Source organism: Python bivittatus, unplaced genomic scaffold, assembly GCF_059951505.1.
Source record: "Python bivittatus isolate LINGU-HERP-01145 unplaced genomic scaffold, Pbiv_v1 ctg000980_np1212, whole genome shotgun sequence".
Classification (NCBI taxonomy): domain Eukaryota; kingdom Metazoa; phylum Chordata; class Lepidosauria; order Squamata; family Pythonidae; genus Python; species Python bivittatus.
The window spans coordinates 20,733,903-20,751,777 of record NW_028277125.1 but is presented as its reverse complement, the minus strand read 5'-3'; the positions used below and the strand labels follow the sequence as shown (position 1 = coordinate 20,751,777).

Here is a 17,875-nt window from a genome sequence, read left to right as displayed (position 1 = left end):
CACTAATATAAATAGTTCTATATTTAAAGTCTGCCCAGAGTGAAAGGACTTGCTGTCCAATGAGTTAGTATTGATTTTTTTCTGTATCCTCTTAGCTTTCTGACTCCATTATTTTTGATTTTACTATAAAATATATATCCTTTCTACTGACATCTGACAAACACTATATGGAAGTCATTTTATCTACCAATAATGTGTTTGTCAACAATATTGTAGACTAATGGATACAACTTCCTTCCAGTCTGTTTTTATCCAGTTAATGTTGTTGAAGTAATTCAGGAAAACATTCTGTGATTTTGTTTCCCTTGAGGAACATGTCCCTAGATTATGATTGTCACTTGATTTAGAGTATTTCAAAGATCTAAGTCATATCTTTGTCTACTCATGGTTTCCCATTTTGTATTTATATTGCAAAATGTTGGTAATATTTGACAGAGTATATATGGTCTGTATCTTTTCTTCCTACATAGATTATGATAGGCTCATGGGTTTCAGAAAATCAATATGTGTAAAATAGTCCTTAGGCATAAATATGCTTGAGAAGGAGGACTTGTACATGTGTGCTTTCTTTTACTGTAACTGTGATATGCAAACGTATCAGTGAAAAAGAAGGGCCAGCATATGACCTAAAAGGCATGGTTGGAAATATGAAACACTGAAGAAGATGAATTTTCATTATCTAAGGATTTCTATTTTGTCCAACCTAATATGGATTCTTTCCCAAACTTTTTCCACTGTTACAGTAAAAGCAGTATTCAGAGGGTGTACTTTAACAAATACTCAGTGACACTAAGTCACTTCTGTTGTGGCTCACATAATTTAATAGCTTCACAACTGTAGTGCCAAATATATTTCAACTGAAGAATATGACAGCATGGGCAGGGGTTGTTAATATTTCTTTCATAATTTGACTTAACAGTGTGCAGCTTTAAATTATATATTCTGAAAAATTCAATCTGCTTCTCAACAAACAAATTAGCATGCATTGTTTATATGAATCAGTAATGAAATACTCTAGAAGGATTGAGTTGCTTAGCACCATATCAGCTGAACATATTAAAGAGTATTTCGGGTTCTGATACTTTTTAGGAAAAGTGCTTAAGAGATGTCTAGATGATGAATCATAGCTTCTATCTCAACAACATATCTTTAGGCCAGTGATGGCAAACCTTTTGGGCTTGGCGTGTCAAAAATTCAGAAAAGGCCTAACTTGACTCTGCTGGCATGTCCCCCCCCCCCAAGCAAAAGAGAAATGATTCTTTACATATTCATTTATTTAAAAAAAATACAGTCCAATCATGTGTGGTGCTATGTATTATATAAAGAAATGTCAAATAATTACAAAAATGAAATATGAGTAAAACAAACTCAGTTTCTTTGGTAACTCAAACAGGGAGAATAGTTGTTGTCGGGTGTTGGTGAACACTGGTATGTCACCCAAAACATCATAGTGTGTCACCTTTGACACGTGTGTATAGGTTCGCCATCACTGCTTTAGGTTATGCATAGACTTTCCTAACCCACCAAGTATCTCATAACATGGGGTTTCCATGGTGTGTAATGAGGTGCCCCTGTCATCTGAAGGAGCTTTCTCTCATGTACATCAGAGTATATAGAATAGAATAGAATTCCTACACCATTTGGTGTAGGATTGGACTTGCTGGCCTAAATTGTCATTTTCAACACTTTGATTCTATGAGTATATTCTAATGTATCTTTTTGCTGCTCTCAGCATGTTTTTTTTTCTTGCCCTTATTATTTCATTTCTATCCATAATGAAAAAAGCAGATAATCTATCTCAAAGACTCTAACTCTAGAATTCTTCAAATGTTTCCCAAGTGCTAAAATATTAATGAAAGTTATTTTAAAAGTTGCATAGGAACATTAAAATAATATACATGAATATAATATGAATATGGACACTTTCAGACACAGCAGGTAACAGCATCTCCCCTACTTTGGCTGATCTCAGAAAAACTATTACCAAAAAATTCCAGAGCTGTAGGCTAAATTGGGCTGTTGAAAAAACAGCTTGGAAGATGCCTTTTTTTCCCTCTGATGAACTAATTACCATTTGGTTGGGGAAGACGGTATGTGTATATACTCATTGCAACAATAATTAAATGTAATAGGTTTTTGTTTTGTTTTTTGTCAGCAGGTCATCCTGTTTGTGTTTTATGTGAATGGTTATTTTCATCGTCACATTCTTTAACCTTGAATCAAACACAACTAGAATCTTATTGGTAGCATTGCTTACCTCAGAGTTTTATGTCTTCTTAGCAGAAGGAATACATTAGGGATATATTGCACAACACAGTATTTAGAATGATGCTAAGCTATATTGACATTGTACCCTTTTCCATAGATCAAGCCAGTCTTGTTGAGCAAGTGAAACGAGTCAAAGAAATTGAAGCAATTGAAAGTGACTCTTTTGTTCCACAGACATTCAGATCAAGCAAAGAAGTCAAAAAGGTAACTTTTCAATATTTTTTCTTTGCATAGGATCCTTGTGATTCCTGTGCCAGAGCTATGTATTAATGCAACTGTCACTGACATTGACTGCTTATACCAGTAATACTAGTAGTAATCCTAATCTCTGGCCATCTGAAATCAGACAATTACAGATTCCATTTATTATATGACACTGTATTTAAATATGAGAAACATACTTTGTATTTTGCAATAAGATATATTTTTCAGGCAAACGCAAGGTTTCTTCTATGTGCAGAAGAGGGGTTTTGATTTTCTTTTTCCAACTGTGATATCCCCACAGAATTTGCCCCACAAAGTTCATTGTTACCTGGAGAGCAGAAAGCTAGGTGGCAAGAGAAGCTGCCATTAGACAAAATAGTCTGGGCATTCATAAGCATCTAAGGATCCAAGCCAAGTATGAAAATCATGCAGTGTAGATGGTGATGATGATTTGGAACAATTTACAACAGCCCAACTACAAACAGCAGCACTGTTGGGCACTTCAGACATAATTAGACATTAGCTTTACAATTCCCAAGTCCTTGAATAAGGCTTGAATCATGAAGGGAAAAAAACTACAAAATATCAACTATGGGCTGTGACAGACAAATAGTGGAATAATAACAGTAAGAATAAGGGTAATATTTTAATTAATTAAAACAAGTGAGCTTTATCTGAAATAGGAGATGTGGGTTAGGTAAGCTCTCTTAGCATATTAGAACTTTTTGAGGGCTTTTCCACTGACATTAATCTATGTTAGAAATAATGTCCTTTTTGGTGTACTCTGAGCGCACTATAAAATGTCATATTGACCATGTTTTTTAAAAAAAAAGGGAAAAAGAAATTCTCGCCCTTTTCTTCACACATTATTTGGCACAGTTTTTTCAGACATCATTCAATCCCTTGCCTTCCCACATCCTTTATTGACATTTTTGTGTAAAACTCTAGGTACATATATACATGCATGAGGTACTTGTAGATATTATTTACTTTTATTTCAATTCTGGAAATCAATGGGGTGACAGATGTTGCAGCCAGATCCCCCTCACATCCACAGAACACCTTCAACTGTTAATCAATTATAAAAAAACAATATAAGCCCTTCCTTATATTGAGACAAGAAGATCAAAGCCACAGAAGAGGAATGGTAACTGGTGATTCAGCAGGTTAATTTTTTAAAAGTTCAGCAGATCTGCTACCAGTGAGAGGTATTGTCAAATGATTCATAGCAGAATTAGTTTGTCTATAAATATTGTTTTGTGAATACTTATTTAGGTCACAGAATCTGCTGATATCAAAAGTGAACCTGGAATAACAGAAGTGACAAATGTTGGTCTGGCTGTTACTGAAAAAGAAGTAAAGCCTGGAATTATTCCTACTGCTATCAAATACCAAGATGAAAACTCACTTGCCCATCCCAATGTAAGCTTGCTAATTGTGGCAGTCTTTGATTAAAATAATTTATAAAGAGTGAAGGGGATGAGGTTATCCATATGTGTGTTCTGTTTCCTTTTAAAAATATATTCAAGAGCTTCCACAAAATCCTGACTAAATTCGTAGCATGAAATACTATGAACTATTTGCTATGTCCATTGCTATGTTCAGATATAAATACGATTATTTTTCAAAGTAACTTTTTAACTTTTATTTTCAGGTTAAATAACAGCATAGTAATCTAGATAAGACACATTTAAATACTGCTTGGAAACTGCAGGTAGCCCAAAATGTGGCTGCAAGGTAGTTCCCTAAAGTAGTGATTTTAGACAATGTAATTTTAATATAATACATTGACTGTACATGTTGACTCAGTTTATAGCAGTTTAAGCCTTTAAAGTTTTAAAGAATCTAAGACCAGATTTTTCCAGATTTATCTTCCCCCATATAAACATGCTGAAAGTTGCAACTGATTATATTCTCTATCTTGCCCCTATTAAGAGCATGGGTATATAATTTTTTGGAGTAAAGGACTCACTGGTCTTTGCCACATGAACTGCACTGGCTCCCAGTAAGCTTCTGGGTCATGTGGGATGTAACAACACCCCTTCCCCCTGAGATTTGGATGGCCCTGACCCTGTTGGCCTTCTTGAAGGTCTTGAAGACCTCACTTTTTCTGTTCTGTATTGTGAGACAATTTTGCAAGGAACCTCCTTTTTTTTTTTTTTAATTCTCTGTTGCCTTATGACTTTTGTATTGTGTTATTTTATCCACATGTTTTGTTAGCCACCCAGAATAGCTTGCTAATGATCGGCAGCCACTTACATTTGTAAAATAAATTAAAAAATCCTAAGTCATTGCCTCTACTCTGGAAAGCAGACAAGACACAAACAAAGAAGTGACTAGTTCTAAGACAAAAAACTATTATTAATCTAATTTGAATTTAATTGAAAACAGATAATATGGTTGGTTTCTGTATATTTAATATTTTTTCCATCAGTCTCATTAACAGTTGCAATTTAATAGCTATTTCAGGAGATCATCTGGAAATTATACCCATGGGTTTTCAGGTATTGAGGTTGTAGACCCCTGATTAGATGAAACATCTGTTTTACAATTGATCATTGTTCTAAACTTATGTTTATGATATCAGGATCCAGTATGCCCTTACTGCATACTGATTTCCAGTAAGACCTTTTATACTTCTCTTGGATTTAAAAGTCACTGTTCCTGGTATGACATAATATAGATACCTGTAATTCATATAGAAAGCTTTTTATTAAGGCACCTGAAGGTCACTCTAAGATTTTTGAGAATGTACCTGTCTTCCTGAATTTCCTTTCTAATTAGAGTTTGGCTTTGTAGGCTTTTTTCACTTGTCATAGCAGAGTTATTTACAAGTTTTGGAGATACATGATATGGACAGTAATTGGAAAACAGAAATGTTAAAATCTCAAATTTCTCTCAATGTATGGGTACAGAATTTGATTATTCAGTATTGCTCAATGGCATCCCATAAATATGTTCTAGTATTGATTTATGGCATTAAAAATAGGTCCCTGACTTAAGGCCTGATTCAGAAAACACCAGAAGTTGGCAGAAGTTGAAAACACGTTTGATTATTGCACTGGAATGCATCATACATTCCTTGTTAGTAATGCATTCTGGGGATAAATTTCATAGGAGATTTCAAATATTCACAAATCCTAAGGTCTTCAGGATATCTATCTATCTATCTATCTATCTATCTATCTATCTATCTATCTATCTATCTATCTATCTATCTATCTGCTGTATCTTTATTTTTTCTTTTTTTTCTTACAGTTATTTATCGATAAGGCAGAAGCAGAAGAAAGATGGTTCCAAAGGCTGATTGCTCTTCGACAAGAGAGGCTAATGGGCAGTCCTGTGGCTTGAGTGAATTAAATAGCCAACGTAATTTCATTGTTTTGTGCTGTATAAAATTTCATGATACAATTGGATGAGTATATAAATATTGCCTAAAATGAAAGTGGGGTGAGGAGAAGTATGAGAGGAAGTATACTTCTGGAATCAGCCAACAGATTTATGTCATGTTAAAGGCATTAAGTGAAAGAATAATGGCTATTCGTTTACAAAACAATTATCTGTAGTCATATTTCATGGTGTTCATTTTCTTAGTATATTCTAGTTATGGCTGAGACTCAAACTGCTCTGTAGGTTATTTCATACCTGATAGGGCACTTCAGCTTCTCCCAATGGCAGTTCCTCCCAAGTGCCTCCATTCTGGCAGTTGTATGTGAGAGACCTTAGCACCAACAGTGTATGAGGGGTAAGAAGGAAAAAGATTATCTTCCTGCCTAATAACTTTTTAAGATTGAATGCCTGAACAATAGTGAGGAAGTAGTTGTATGAAAAGTGAGATTCTGAAGATACCATTATACAAATGATGATATATAAACACTTTTTAAATTTATGTTCAGTGGGTTGTTTGCTAGATATACTTCAGGTGAAATGCAAACGGAAAAAAAGCCTTATTTGTTGTCACCAGATTTTGCAAAATCAGTATGGTATTCAGCAGAAGACATACACAAGGTTTATAAATAGTTAATTATATCCACTAAAATAAAAAAGAGGAAGTCTGATTCCTCATCAAAAGATGTTACATGATTTTAGGATACACAGTTGCTACACGGACATGGAAAAGAAAGGAATATGCTGAAAGCATTTAGTATGGCAAGTATGCTTTGAGGGGGCGGGGAAGGATGCAGACCATGCAGTTCTAATCTTCCTAGAAAATGTCTAAGCATTTGACTAGATCTTTTTATTTTCCCATATATTGGTGAACATAAAGGGCATTCATTCTCAAAGCATCATATTGCCATACTTTGTTTCATCCTTTCAAATATGTTCTTTCTTACATGAAAGATGAGTAAAAAGCTGAAGGAATAAGAGGAAAATCGGGTAATTCATCAGTCTAAGTCCTGAATCATGCGTACTCTATTCTTACATACATACATACATACATACATTGATAAGTGTACTTATAAGGAGAAAGGAAGGTTGCAGAAGAAAAGACCTGGACAAAGCTAGTAACAAACCTTTCTCCTCCCAGCCAAAGACCGTAAGGCTAAAGTCCCTGTGGCAGTTCAGGATGAGGGCAACTGGTACATGGCTTGGAAATTCTAAAACACCAGCCAGCAACAAAGCTAAGATGGCTAAGAGGTGGCTAGAATTCCAATTCCACCCCCCACCCCCACCTTACCCCTACAATCAACAGCTGAGATTGCAGACAAGCACAGGGCTGACTGTAGAAAAGTCAAGCCTGCCTGTAATGAGAAGGTGAAAATGAGAGAAAGGAGTTTATGAAATCTCATAGGAACTGTCAATAAAAATCCTTAGAAGTAGACACATTGCACATATAGAAACAGGCACATTGGTAAATAGGTGTCATAAATATTGTTTAAATAAGAGTTGGTATTTTTTGTATAATAAAATCTCCCTTGCAACAAAGGGAAGAAAAAACTTCACTCTTGGTCTGTGGTCTATACCATTCTCAACCTTGGCAGTTTTAAGATGTGTGGACCAACTCCCAGAATTCCCCAGCCAGCATATGATTTGCTCCAACAGTCTCATAGAATTTATTCTGAATAAAGAATGAATAGTGAAAATGAAACAACATTTTTTATTGAACCCTGCTTGCTACATGTTAGACTCATTTTTTTCTAACCTGGATCCCTCCCTCATATTTCAGAAAACCATTATTTTTAAATGCAGCAGTTTTGCTAAAATATAAATTCCAAAATAGTTCATGTAAATAAAACAATTAAGGCAGCAAAAATAGTTAGAGTATTTATTTCTTTATTAACTAAGGTTTACATGAATAAAATCTCCAGCTGGTGGGAGCTCCTTCTACTATGCTCTTCAGGATTTCTAGATGGAAGGTTTTAATATGTTGACTTTGCAACATAAGTGCAAATAACAAATCTATTTTTTTTCTTTTTAAAATGTATTAATCATGTTTTTTAAAAAAAAGAAAAAAGGGAGTGAGCAAGCAAGCAAAAGGAGAAAATCTAGATTTTTAAAGTACATCTTTTTATTATTTTAGTTTTTTTTTTCAGTACAGAGTATATATAAAGCAATCCAAGCATTGCTAAGCAATGAGGAGTAGGTTGTATAATGATGCAGCCTATACTTGTTATACACAAGAGTTACTTTGGCATTCAAAGTGGCTAATAATTTGATTAAATAAATAGCAGGAAATTTGTCAAGCACATAGGCATCTTTCATTATTGTTCCATCACTATGACGATGTAAATGAACTTCATAGAATCAGTCTGAAGACTTTTGAAAGAAATTACACTGCTGTCTTTTATAACAGTATTTAAAATATGTCATATGCTTACTGACCTGATACTTAGTATTGTTTTCCCTTAAAAATACTTACAGAAGAAGTAATGAATGTAGATTAGTATCAGCTTTAAGGAGCAACTGAAATGTTCCATGGCAAGAATTTGCTTCATAGATATGCAACTGTATTATTTTTTTCTGAGAACTACATCATAGGCTCCTGACCTCTGACAATATAATTTGTTGTCATGACTGCAGTATATAAGCATTATTTATTTACTGGTGCATTATTGATGATTCTCTAATTCATGTGTGATAGAAGGAAGTGACTTACAAATGGAGTAAGTCAAAAACCTGTAGAAATCAATAATGAATCTAACTGTAGTTAGTTCCATCTTATTTTCAGAAGTTGTCACATTTAAGAAAAATGAAAACAGGATAAAATTGATGCTACCCAATTGCATTAGGCTCGTAACATTTCTGTAGAAGTTCAAACCTGTGCTGAAAAGACAAAGGTTGTATCAATTTTAATACAACTATGATGGGTTCCAAAGATTAGTAAAGAAAATGTATGAAGTCTGTACTTGAGCTAATCTCTTTACCAAGTATGTAAACTGGTAAAACCTTAATTTTCAGAATTCCAATTTGCAAAATGACAGGCTTATAGCAACCATTAGCAAGAAAATTAAGAAATTGTGGAACACAGCAGGCAAAAGGTAGTGAAACCTTTGGGATTCTTCTGGTTTTCAGTCTTTTATAAATCATAAACAGATTTTGTCAAAAGCATTATGAGATTTTGTACCAGTTTTCTTAATATTATTGGAAAAAAGTAGATTTATAATAACGTTTTTTGTGGTTTATAAAACCTTTTTATGATTTTGTCCTCAGATATTGGTGAGACTGGATATAGTTTTTACATTCATACTATAGTACTCAGACACAGGTTTCAAAAACTTAGAAAATAATAATTGTACATAAATATTTGTGTAATGGTCTAGAACAAGTGTAGGTACAAAAGATGTTATCTTCTAGATGGTGTATTCCACCTCTCAATTCCAACTCCTACAGCACTCAGGGGGCTCAACCCTGATCTAGAAGCCGCATGGTTTTCCAGAAAAATGGTTTAGAGGCCAGGCATGTTTCTGTCTCTCTCCCTCTTTTTGACCTCTCTGTTACTATAAATATACTGTAGTTGATCCCCACCTCTTGTTTGATTCCTTTAATGCTTACTAAGGCAGCTGTTATACCTGTCATAATTCCTTGGCAAATCATGAGTATTTTTCTTGGGGGAAGACAGGAACTATTTTCTGTATTGCTTCAAGCCTTGAAGTGTCTTGGGCTAGCCTTATGCCCTAATTTTCCTTGATTACTTTGTACTATCTGTCTAATCACTTACTAAAATAAGGAAATACAGAAGATAAACTTTTTTAGTGATACAGGCTTCTGATACCCATCACACCTACCTACTTACCTGTCTTCTAGCATGCTCCTGACATATTTTAGTATTCCCTTCTCAATGCTAAGGAGTTTGCTTCTGGGTTGAGAATGTTGTTGTTTCTTCTTTCAGAACTCTGTGTGTGTGTGGGGGGGGTGTTAAGTACTCTTTGGAACTGTTTACTACTCACTATTTCCTTAGAAGTTTTGTTATCCTAAATTGATCTCCAAAAGTGAACGATTTTTCTTTTCCCACAAGTTTTTCTCTCAGTATCAAAAAACAGATTACTTCCTTTCTTTTGTTTTCTATATGCATTCTATCATCAACTCACAACACTTACTTAATACCATTGCAAGTGTGGCCTCATCTTTCTCTGTGCCCATTTAATAAAAAAAAACAAACTTTCAATACTGTTAGCAGACTTGTTCATCTTTAGACCACTTCACCTCAACTTTCCTCTCTGGCCATTTTCTTTCTTTCTTTCTTTCTTTCTTTCTTTCTTTCTTTCTTTCTTTCTTTCTTTCTTTCTTTCTTTCTTTCTTTCTTTCTTTCTTTCTTTTCTTTCTTTCTCTCTCTCTCTCTCTCTCTCTCTCTCTCTCTCTCTCTCTCTCACACACACACACACACACACACACATATACATACACATACACATACACACACAGAGTGAGTATCTCAGGTGCTAATAGAAAATAATTTATTACAGAGAAACCAAATGCATTTAAGATAATTCCTTTATCAAGGGCATTATGAAACCAAAGCATACCAAATCAAACCAAACACCTTATACAGTTTTATCCAGGTTAAATATCCGTGTCTAAAACGAGATAAGACCTACAGTCAACACAATGTATTTTTTGAATATGCAACAAACAAAACACATTTTAAAATATTCCATACAAGTATTTATCTCTAAAATACCATTAAATCCTGAAGAGGATCCAAACAATTTTATTTTCCAAAGTTAGCAGATGTAAAGTGACTAGACTCTTGCATCTTGATGGGGCAAGAGTAAGAACCCCAAAGTTACATAGATCTTATATAGAACGCTGATCAAAGACAACTTGACCGTGCATATACATTAACAGGAGACCCCAAGAGAGAGTGTTGCTTTGCAGCTGATAAGGAAACAAGATGCCCACAAAGGGAGCCATGGGTATTCTTCATGGTGTGCAAGTGTTACTGACACATTATTTGAAATGCAGTATAGCAGCTTTGATATATTAGAGCTGTCAAGACTTCTAGAACTGTTATTCTAACAAGCTCACCCTGTACTGTGGAAGGAGGGGGACAAATAAGGAAGCACCCCATTACACAGCCTTGAATTTACTGTGTCTGCTTAAAGCATAAATTCTATAGGCATTTAATCGCCTGGCAATAAATTTGCATTGTTGTAGTATACTGTTGGTAGTTACAACCCCTTGGTATTGTTGTTGTTGTTTAGTCGTTAAGTCGTGTCCGACTCTTCGTGACCCCATGAACCATATTGCGCCAGGCCTTCCTGTCCTTCACTGCCTCCCTGAGTTTGCTCAGTTTCATGCTCATTGCTTCAGTGATGCTATCTAACCATCTCATCCTCTGCCGTCCTCTTCTCCTTTTGCCTTCAATCTTTCCCAGCATCAGGGTCTTTTCCAAAGAGTCCTCTCTTCGCATTAGGTGACCAAAGTATCTGAGCTGGAGCTTCATTATCAATCCTTCCAATGAGCAGTCAGGGTTGATTTCCTTTAAGATTGACTGGTTTGACCTCCTAGCAGTCCAGGGGACTCTCAAGAGTCTTCTCCAGCACCACAGTTCAAAGGCATCAATTCTTCGGCGCTCAGCCTTCTTTATGGTCCAGCTCTCACAGCCATACATTACTACTGGAAAAACCATAGCTTTGACTATGCGGATCTTTGTCGGCAAGGTGACGTCTCTGCTTTTTAATATGCTATCTAGGCTTGCCATAGCTTTCCTCCCAAGGAGCAAGTGTCTTTTAATTTCATGGCCGCAGTCTCCGTCTGCAGTGATCTTGGAGCCCAAATAAATGAAGTCTGTTACTGCTTCCATTGCTACCCCTTCTATTTGCCAGGAATTGATGGGTCCAGATGCCATGATCTTAGTTTTTTTAATGTTGAGTTTCAAGCCAGCTTTTGCACTCTCCTCTTTCACCCTCATCAAGAGGCTCTTTAGTTCTTCTTCACTTTCTGCCATGAGGGTGGTATCGTCTGCATATCTGAGGTTGTTGATGATTCTCCCTGCAATCTTAATTCCGGCTTGTGATTCTTCCAGCCTGGCATTTCTCATGATGTACTCTGCATATAGGTTAAATAAGCAGGGTGACAGTATACAGCCTTGTTGTACACCTTTCCCTATTTTGAACCAATCGGTTGTTCCATGACCGGTTCTAACTGTTGCTTCTTGGCCCGCATACAGATTTCTCAGGAGACAGGTAAGGTGGTCTGGTACTCCCATCTCTTTAAGAACTTGCCACAGTTTGTTGTGATCCACACAATCAAAGGCTTTTTCATAGTCAATGAAGCAGAAGTAGATATTTTTCTGGAACTCTCGTGCTTTCTCCATGATCCAGCGAATGTTGGCGATTTGATCTCTAGTTCCTCTGCCTCTTCGAAACCCAGCTTGTACATCCGGTAGCTCTCGGTTCATGTATTGCTGAAGCCTAGCTTGTAGGATTTTGAGCATAACCTTGCTAGCATGTGAAATGAGTGCAATTGTGCGATAGTTTGAGCATTCTTTGGCATTGCCCTTCTTTGGAATTGGAACATAAACTGACCTTTTCCAATCCCGTGGCCACTGTTGCGTTTTCCAAACTTGCTGGCATATTGAGTGCAGCACTTTAACACCATCATCTTTTAGTATTTTAAATAACTCAGCTGGAATACTGTCATCTCCACTAGCTTTGTTGTTAGCAATGCTTCCTAAGGCCCACTTGACTTCACTCTCTAGGATGTCTGGCTCAAGGTCAGTGATCACACCAGCGTGGACATCAGGGACATTAAGATCTTTCTTGTATAGTTCTTCTGTGTATTCTTGCCACCTCTTCTTAATCTCTTCTGCTTCTGTTAGGTCCCTGCCTTTTTTGTCCTTTATCATGCCCATCTTTGCACTAAACGTTCCTTTCATATCTCCAATTTTCTTGAAGAGATCTCTAGTCTTCCCCATTCTATTGTTTTCCTCGATTTCTTTGCATTGTTCATTTAAGAAGGCCTTCTTATCTCTCCTTGCTATTCTCTGGAAATCTGCATTCAGTTGCTTATATCTTTCCCTTTCACCCTTGCTTTTCACATTCCTTCTTTCCACAGCTATTTGTAAAGCCTCATCAGACAGCCATTTTGCTTTCTTGCATTTCTTTTTCTTTGGGATGGTTTTAGTTGCTGCCTCCTATACAATATTACGGACCTCCGTCCATAGTTCTTCAGGCACTCTGTCTACCAAATCTAATCCTCTAAATCTATTCATCACCTTCACTGTGTACTCACAAGGAATATGATCTAAGTCATACCTGAGTGGTCTAGTGGTTTTCCCTACATTCTTCAATTTAAGCCTAAATTTTGCAGTAAGAAGCTCATGATCTGAGCCACAGTCAGCTCCTGGTCTTGTTTTTGCTGTCTGTATAGAGCTTCTCCATCTTTGGCTGCAAAGTATATAATCAATCTGGTTTCGGTATTGACCATCTGGTGATGTCCATGTGTAGAGTCGTCTCTTGTGTTGTTGGAAAAGAGTGTTTGCTATGACTAGCTTGTTCTCTTGACAGAACTCTATTAGCCTTTGCCCTGCTTCATTTTGTACTCCAAGGCCAAACTTGCCTGTTATTCCGATTACTCCTTGACTTCCTACTTTAGCATTCCAATCCCCTATGATGAAAAGGACATCTTTTTGGTGCTAGTTCTAGAAGGTGTTGTAGGTCTTCATAGAAGCGGTCAACTTCAGCTTCTTCAGCATCAGTGGTTGGGGCATAGACTTGGATGACTGTGATGTTGAATGGTTTGCCTTGGATACGCACTGAGATCATTCTGTCGTTTTTGAGGTTGTACCCCATTACTGCCTTTCCCACTCTCTTATTGACTATGAGTGCTACTCCATTTCTTCTAAGGGTTTCTTGCCCACAGTAGTAGATATAATGGTCACCCAAATTAAATTCACCCATTCCCGTCCATTTCAGTTCGCTGATTCCCAAGATGTCGATGTTCAATCTTGTCATCTCATGTTTGACCACATCCAGCTTGCCTTGGTTCATAGTTCTTACATTCCAGGTACCTATACAATATTGTTCTTTACAGCATCGGACCTTCTTTTCGCTTCCAGATACATCCACAGCTGAACGTCCTTTCGGCTTTGGCCCAGCCGCTTCACTCTTTCTGGAGCTACTTGGAATTGCCCTCCGCTCTTCCCCAGTAGCATATTGGACACCTTCCGACCTGAGGGGCTCATCTTCCGGCGTCATATCTTTTAGCCTTTTAACATTGTCCATGGGGTTTTCTTGGCAAGGATACTGGTGTGGGTTGCCATTTCCTTCTCCAGTGGACCACATTTTGTCAGAACTCTCTGTCATGACCTGTCCGTCTTGGGTGGCCCTGCATGGTATAGCTCATGGCTTCACTGAGTTACGCAAGCCCCTTCGCCACGACAAGGCAGTGATCCATGAAGGGGCCCTTGGTATTATGGTATCCTAAAAACCAATGAAATCTATTCAAAGAATCTTAGGCAAGCTCAAATATCCAACAGCCAAAGAGCACAAAACAGGAGTAATTTGTAACATATAATGCAAGGACTGTGAAAACCACTGTGTAGGACAAACAGTAGAACATTGACAGAACACATCCAATAACATCAACTGGCAGCCAAAAGACATGATGAGAACTCTTAAATTTCACAACACATTGACATGTTCAAACACAATTTCACCTGAGAAATGGTAGACATTTTAGATTAAGATCCAAAATGCAAGAAAATTCCTAGAGGTTTGGCACTCTGAGAAACAAGCTGTTAACAGACATATAGAGATAATCTCCATCTATAAACCATTCAGAAAGGAAGCAACTAAAAGTTAAAGAAATGGATATACAGCCCTAAACACTTCCTTCCTCATCACACTCCTATTAACCAGGATCCAAATAAGGAACCAGCGCCAGATAAACAGGAACAGTCAAGGAAGAAACAATACCCCAGTGAAGGCTGGTAGGACCACCTACTATATATAAACAGCCAGCAAAACCCACTTTCCCTCACACTGATGATGTTACCTAGCCTGGTAATGAAATGGCTGCAAGAAAACCATGTGCAAAGAACACCAAGAACCCAACAGTCCAACCCTGAAATATGTATATTCTCAACTGCTGAAGCTATTTGTGTTGTTTGTGAAGTATTAGGTTCAATGATGGTTCTGTAAGAATAATAAAAGTTATCCAACTCTTTTACAGGTGTGCAAATTGGCACTTTTGTCAATACTACCTTTCTAGTTAAGAAGCACAAGAGATTAGATATTTTGCTGTGTATGGTTGCATATTGCAACATTAGAAAAGCATAGGCAGCCTATAGTTTGAGGACCATCTGCGGTTGCCAGCTTAATTTCAGAAGCCTTCTTCAAGAGATAAATACCAGGCTCCAATAAGAGTAATCTGTCCTTTCTGTGCAGCCTGATGCTTTGTAGATTTAGAAGAGAATATCAGAAAAAGGAACAATGGAGAGAAAGCATGTGGAACATGATTTCTGGAACTCCTTCTAATCCCCTTACTTACTAGCAGTACCTACAGGAGGTGGCTGAATTTTCTTCTGTTTACCATAGTAACATATTGCAGCTGGATGTGTCTTTGCTCTCCAAGTTATATTTGTGCATTTGTGTGTATGTATACAGTAGGAACATGGGATAGACTGTGTTTCTTCCAATCTGGGTTACATGATCCAGAGAAAGAGGGAGGAAGAGTTAGAATGGACTAATCACCAATAATCCAATCAACTGCCCAACTGTTTGAATCAAAGGAATACATTGCAGGATTTTTTTTCTCCACAACTCTGGACCAAATCAAGTCCATTTTATTAACTCAATATTTATTTTGCCCACCTCTCTCTCCACATCAGATTTGGTCCCATTCTGTTCAGTTTTCAGAGCATTATCATTTTTTCTTTAATATTTTAAATGTTATTTTAGTGGATATTTAAAATGCAGTCAAGAAGAAAAACCAAAGGTAAGAGAAACCAAAAGAGAAAACAGATTTACAAACATTATAAAACTGAATAAAAATTTCAAAACAACAAATTAGTGCTGCATATTAAACTATCTTCTTCTATCAACTGAGAACTTCAGAATGTTATTAAAATCAAGTCAATATGCAATAATGAACTACAATAGCCAGTGTAATATTAATCATAAGACAAAATGAAGATTACGACTGTTTCTCACTGATCTAGGAGTGTGATCCTTATTTACCAAACGAAACAAATACTTAGATATTAAAGCCTTATGTTAAGAAAAACTCAAAGTTTAGCTATGGTACAAGCCCATATGTAGAACTATAATGCATGGATAGTTTCCAAGTTGAATAGGGTATCTGATCTGTTTTCAAATAGGAGGTTACCTTTGACATCAATGCATACTCCTACAACTTAATTTGTCATTCATGCTCTGATTATCCAAATTGATTTGAATTCTTAGACTTCTAGATTCTAGACTGCTTAGTGACTGTGCATCCTCATCAGCCTTCTGCAAACCTGGTAAACTTCCACACACTATGGCTTGAAAACCAAACGGAATTTACTCTCTTATTTAATTAATTAATTAATTATTGGACTTCTTACATGTGAAAGACTCTGCCATGTCTAACCGCTCTAATCCATCTGCTGCAAGACAGAACATTACCAGTCCTGCATTAGTATCTCTCATTTTGTGCCACTTAACATTTTTTAGATATGGAACTGGGCAAACTTCTTTATATCTTAATTAAAGATTTATAAGAGCATTAAGCTCTCAAAAACTATCTGCCCTGTCTGGTATAGCTATCAACGGGCATTTCTGATGTTGGCATATGGATTCTGCTTACTCTGTTAATTCTGTCTTAAACCAGAAGATGGCATCCAGCAATGCAATCTTTAGCATGCCTGCTTTTAGCTTCTCAGAACACATTAGATTGTAATACAGCACTGCTGCTACTTCTTACTTAATCTACAGGGTTTACCCTTGGAAAACAAAACAAAACAAAAGATTGAAATCAATCCATAGACAGTTACATCAATGAAAACAGCTATTATTTAAGTTGTAAAAAGCACTTGTAAAATAGTATTGATTTCTGATTGCTGGTTTTCATAGTATATACTGGAACTTTGCCTGCTTAAACAGGCTTATGTGCCTTCATGTCCTGTAATTTTTTTTTAAAAAATCACCTTTAGACCTCATTCGGTTTCACTAATAAAATATCCTTCTTTCACAGGAATGCAAAGAGCTCATAGTTTGTTATTCTACAATGGTTAAATAGTGTTTTCTATGCTGCCTGGGAAAGTTTAGTTCATAGGTATGAAATAAATATTTGAAATAAATAAGTGAGTGTAACTTAGTGACCTGTTATGCAAATATTGATGGTTGATTATGTATCATCAAGCCAGTGTTGATTCTGAGCAACCACATTTATTTTCTCCAGGATGATCTGTCCCCAACCTGGTCCTTCAGGTCTTCCGACTGCTGTAATTGAGTCCATCCATCTGGCATGCAAATATTCATTTATGGTAAATCATGTGAATTTTCTGCTTCTACTTATGAAATCACCTTTTAATTAAATTGGTATGAAACACTTTCATTTTTTCATGATTTCACATGTGAATTAATTAGTGATTAGATTCACAAATAAAACTAAGCCAAAACTGAATATGCTATATTATATACCTTAGCAAAATACACAAACCTAGCCATGTCTTCCATTTCCCTTTGTGGAATCAAGGTTATTCATGAGCTTTTTGGATTAAGTGCATAATATAAATGGATGGATGGACTGTTGGCGAGTCCTATAATTCATTAGGAATCTTTGCTTACGCCGATCCAATCTGAAGTGAATGAGATGTGCTATGGCATATCCGATTAACTTAAAGACTAGAGATATTTCTAATGCATTTCACTTTTTGTTTTGGATTAAAAAAGGATAATGGTGATAGCCTCTAGATAATGCTTATGGAACTGAGCAATATTATAGTAATGCAAACAATACATCAATACTGTAACAT

The 17,875-nt window shown here is 36.3% G+C and overlaps 1 protein-coding gene across 2 annotated transcripts in view; it reads left to right on the top strand.

The window, feature by feature from the left end:
• Window positions 1–17,462, top strand: part of RSRC1 (arginine and serine rich coiled-coil 1) — a 196,012-nt gene extending 178,550 nt beyond the window's left edge. Inside the window, exons 8-11 of one of the 2 annotated variants that reach the window (XM_088132040.1) lie at window positions 2,366–2,472; window positions 3,748–3,894; window positions 5,731–5,841; window positions 17,299–17,462. In XM_088132040.1, the coding sequence (XP_087988166.1) occupies window positions 2,366–2,472; window positions 3,748–3,894; window positions 5,731–5,823 (347 nt within the window). In that variant the 3' untranslated portion in view covers window positions 5,824–5,841; window positions 17,299–17,462. Of the gene's footprint in view, window positions 1–2,365; window positions 2,473–3,747; window positions 3,895–5,730; window positions 7,159–17,298 lie in introns of those variants that run through there. The other variant, XM_088132039.1, reaches the window with a different exon arrangement.
• Window positions 17,463–17,875: the final 413 nt, after the last annotated feature.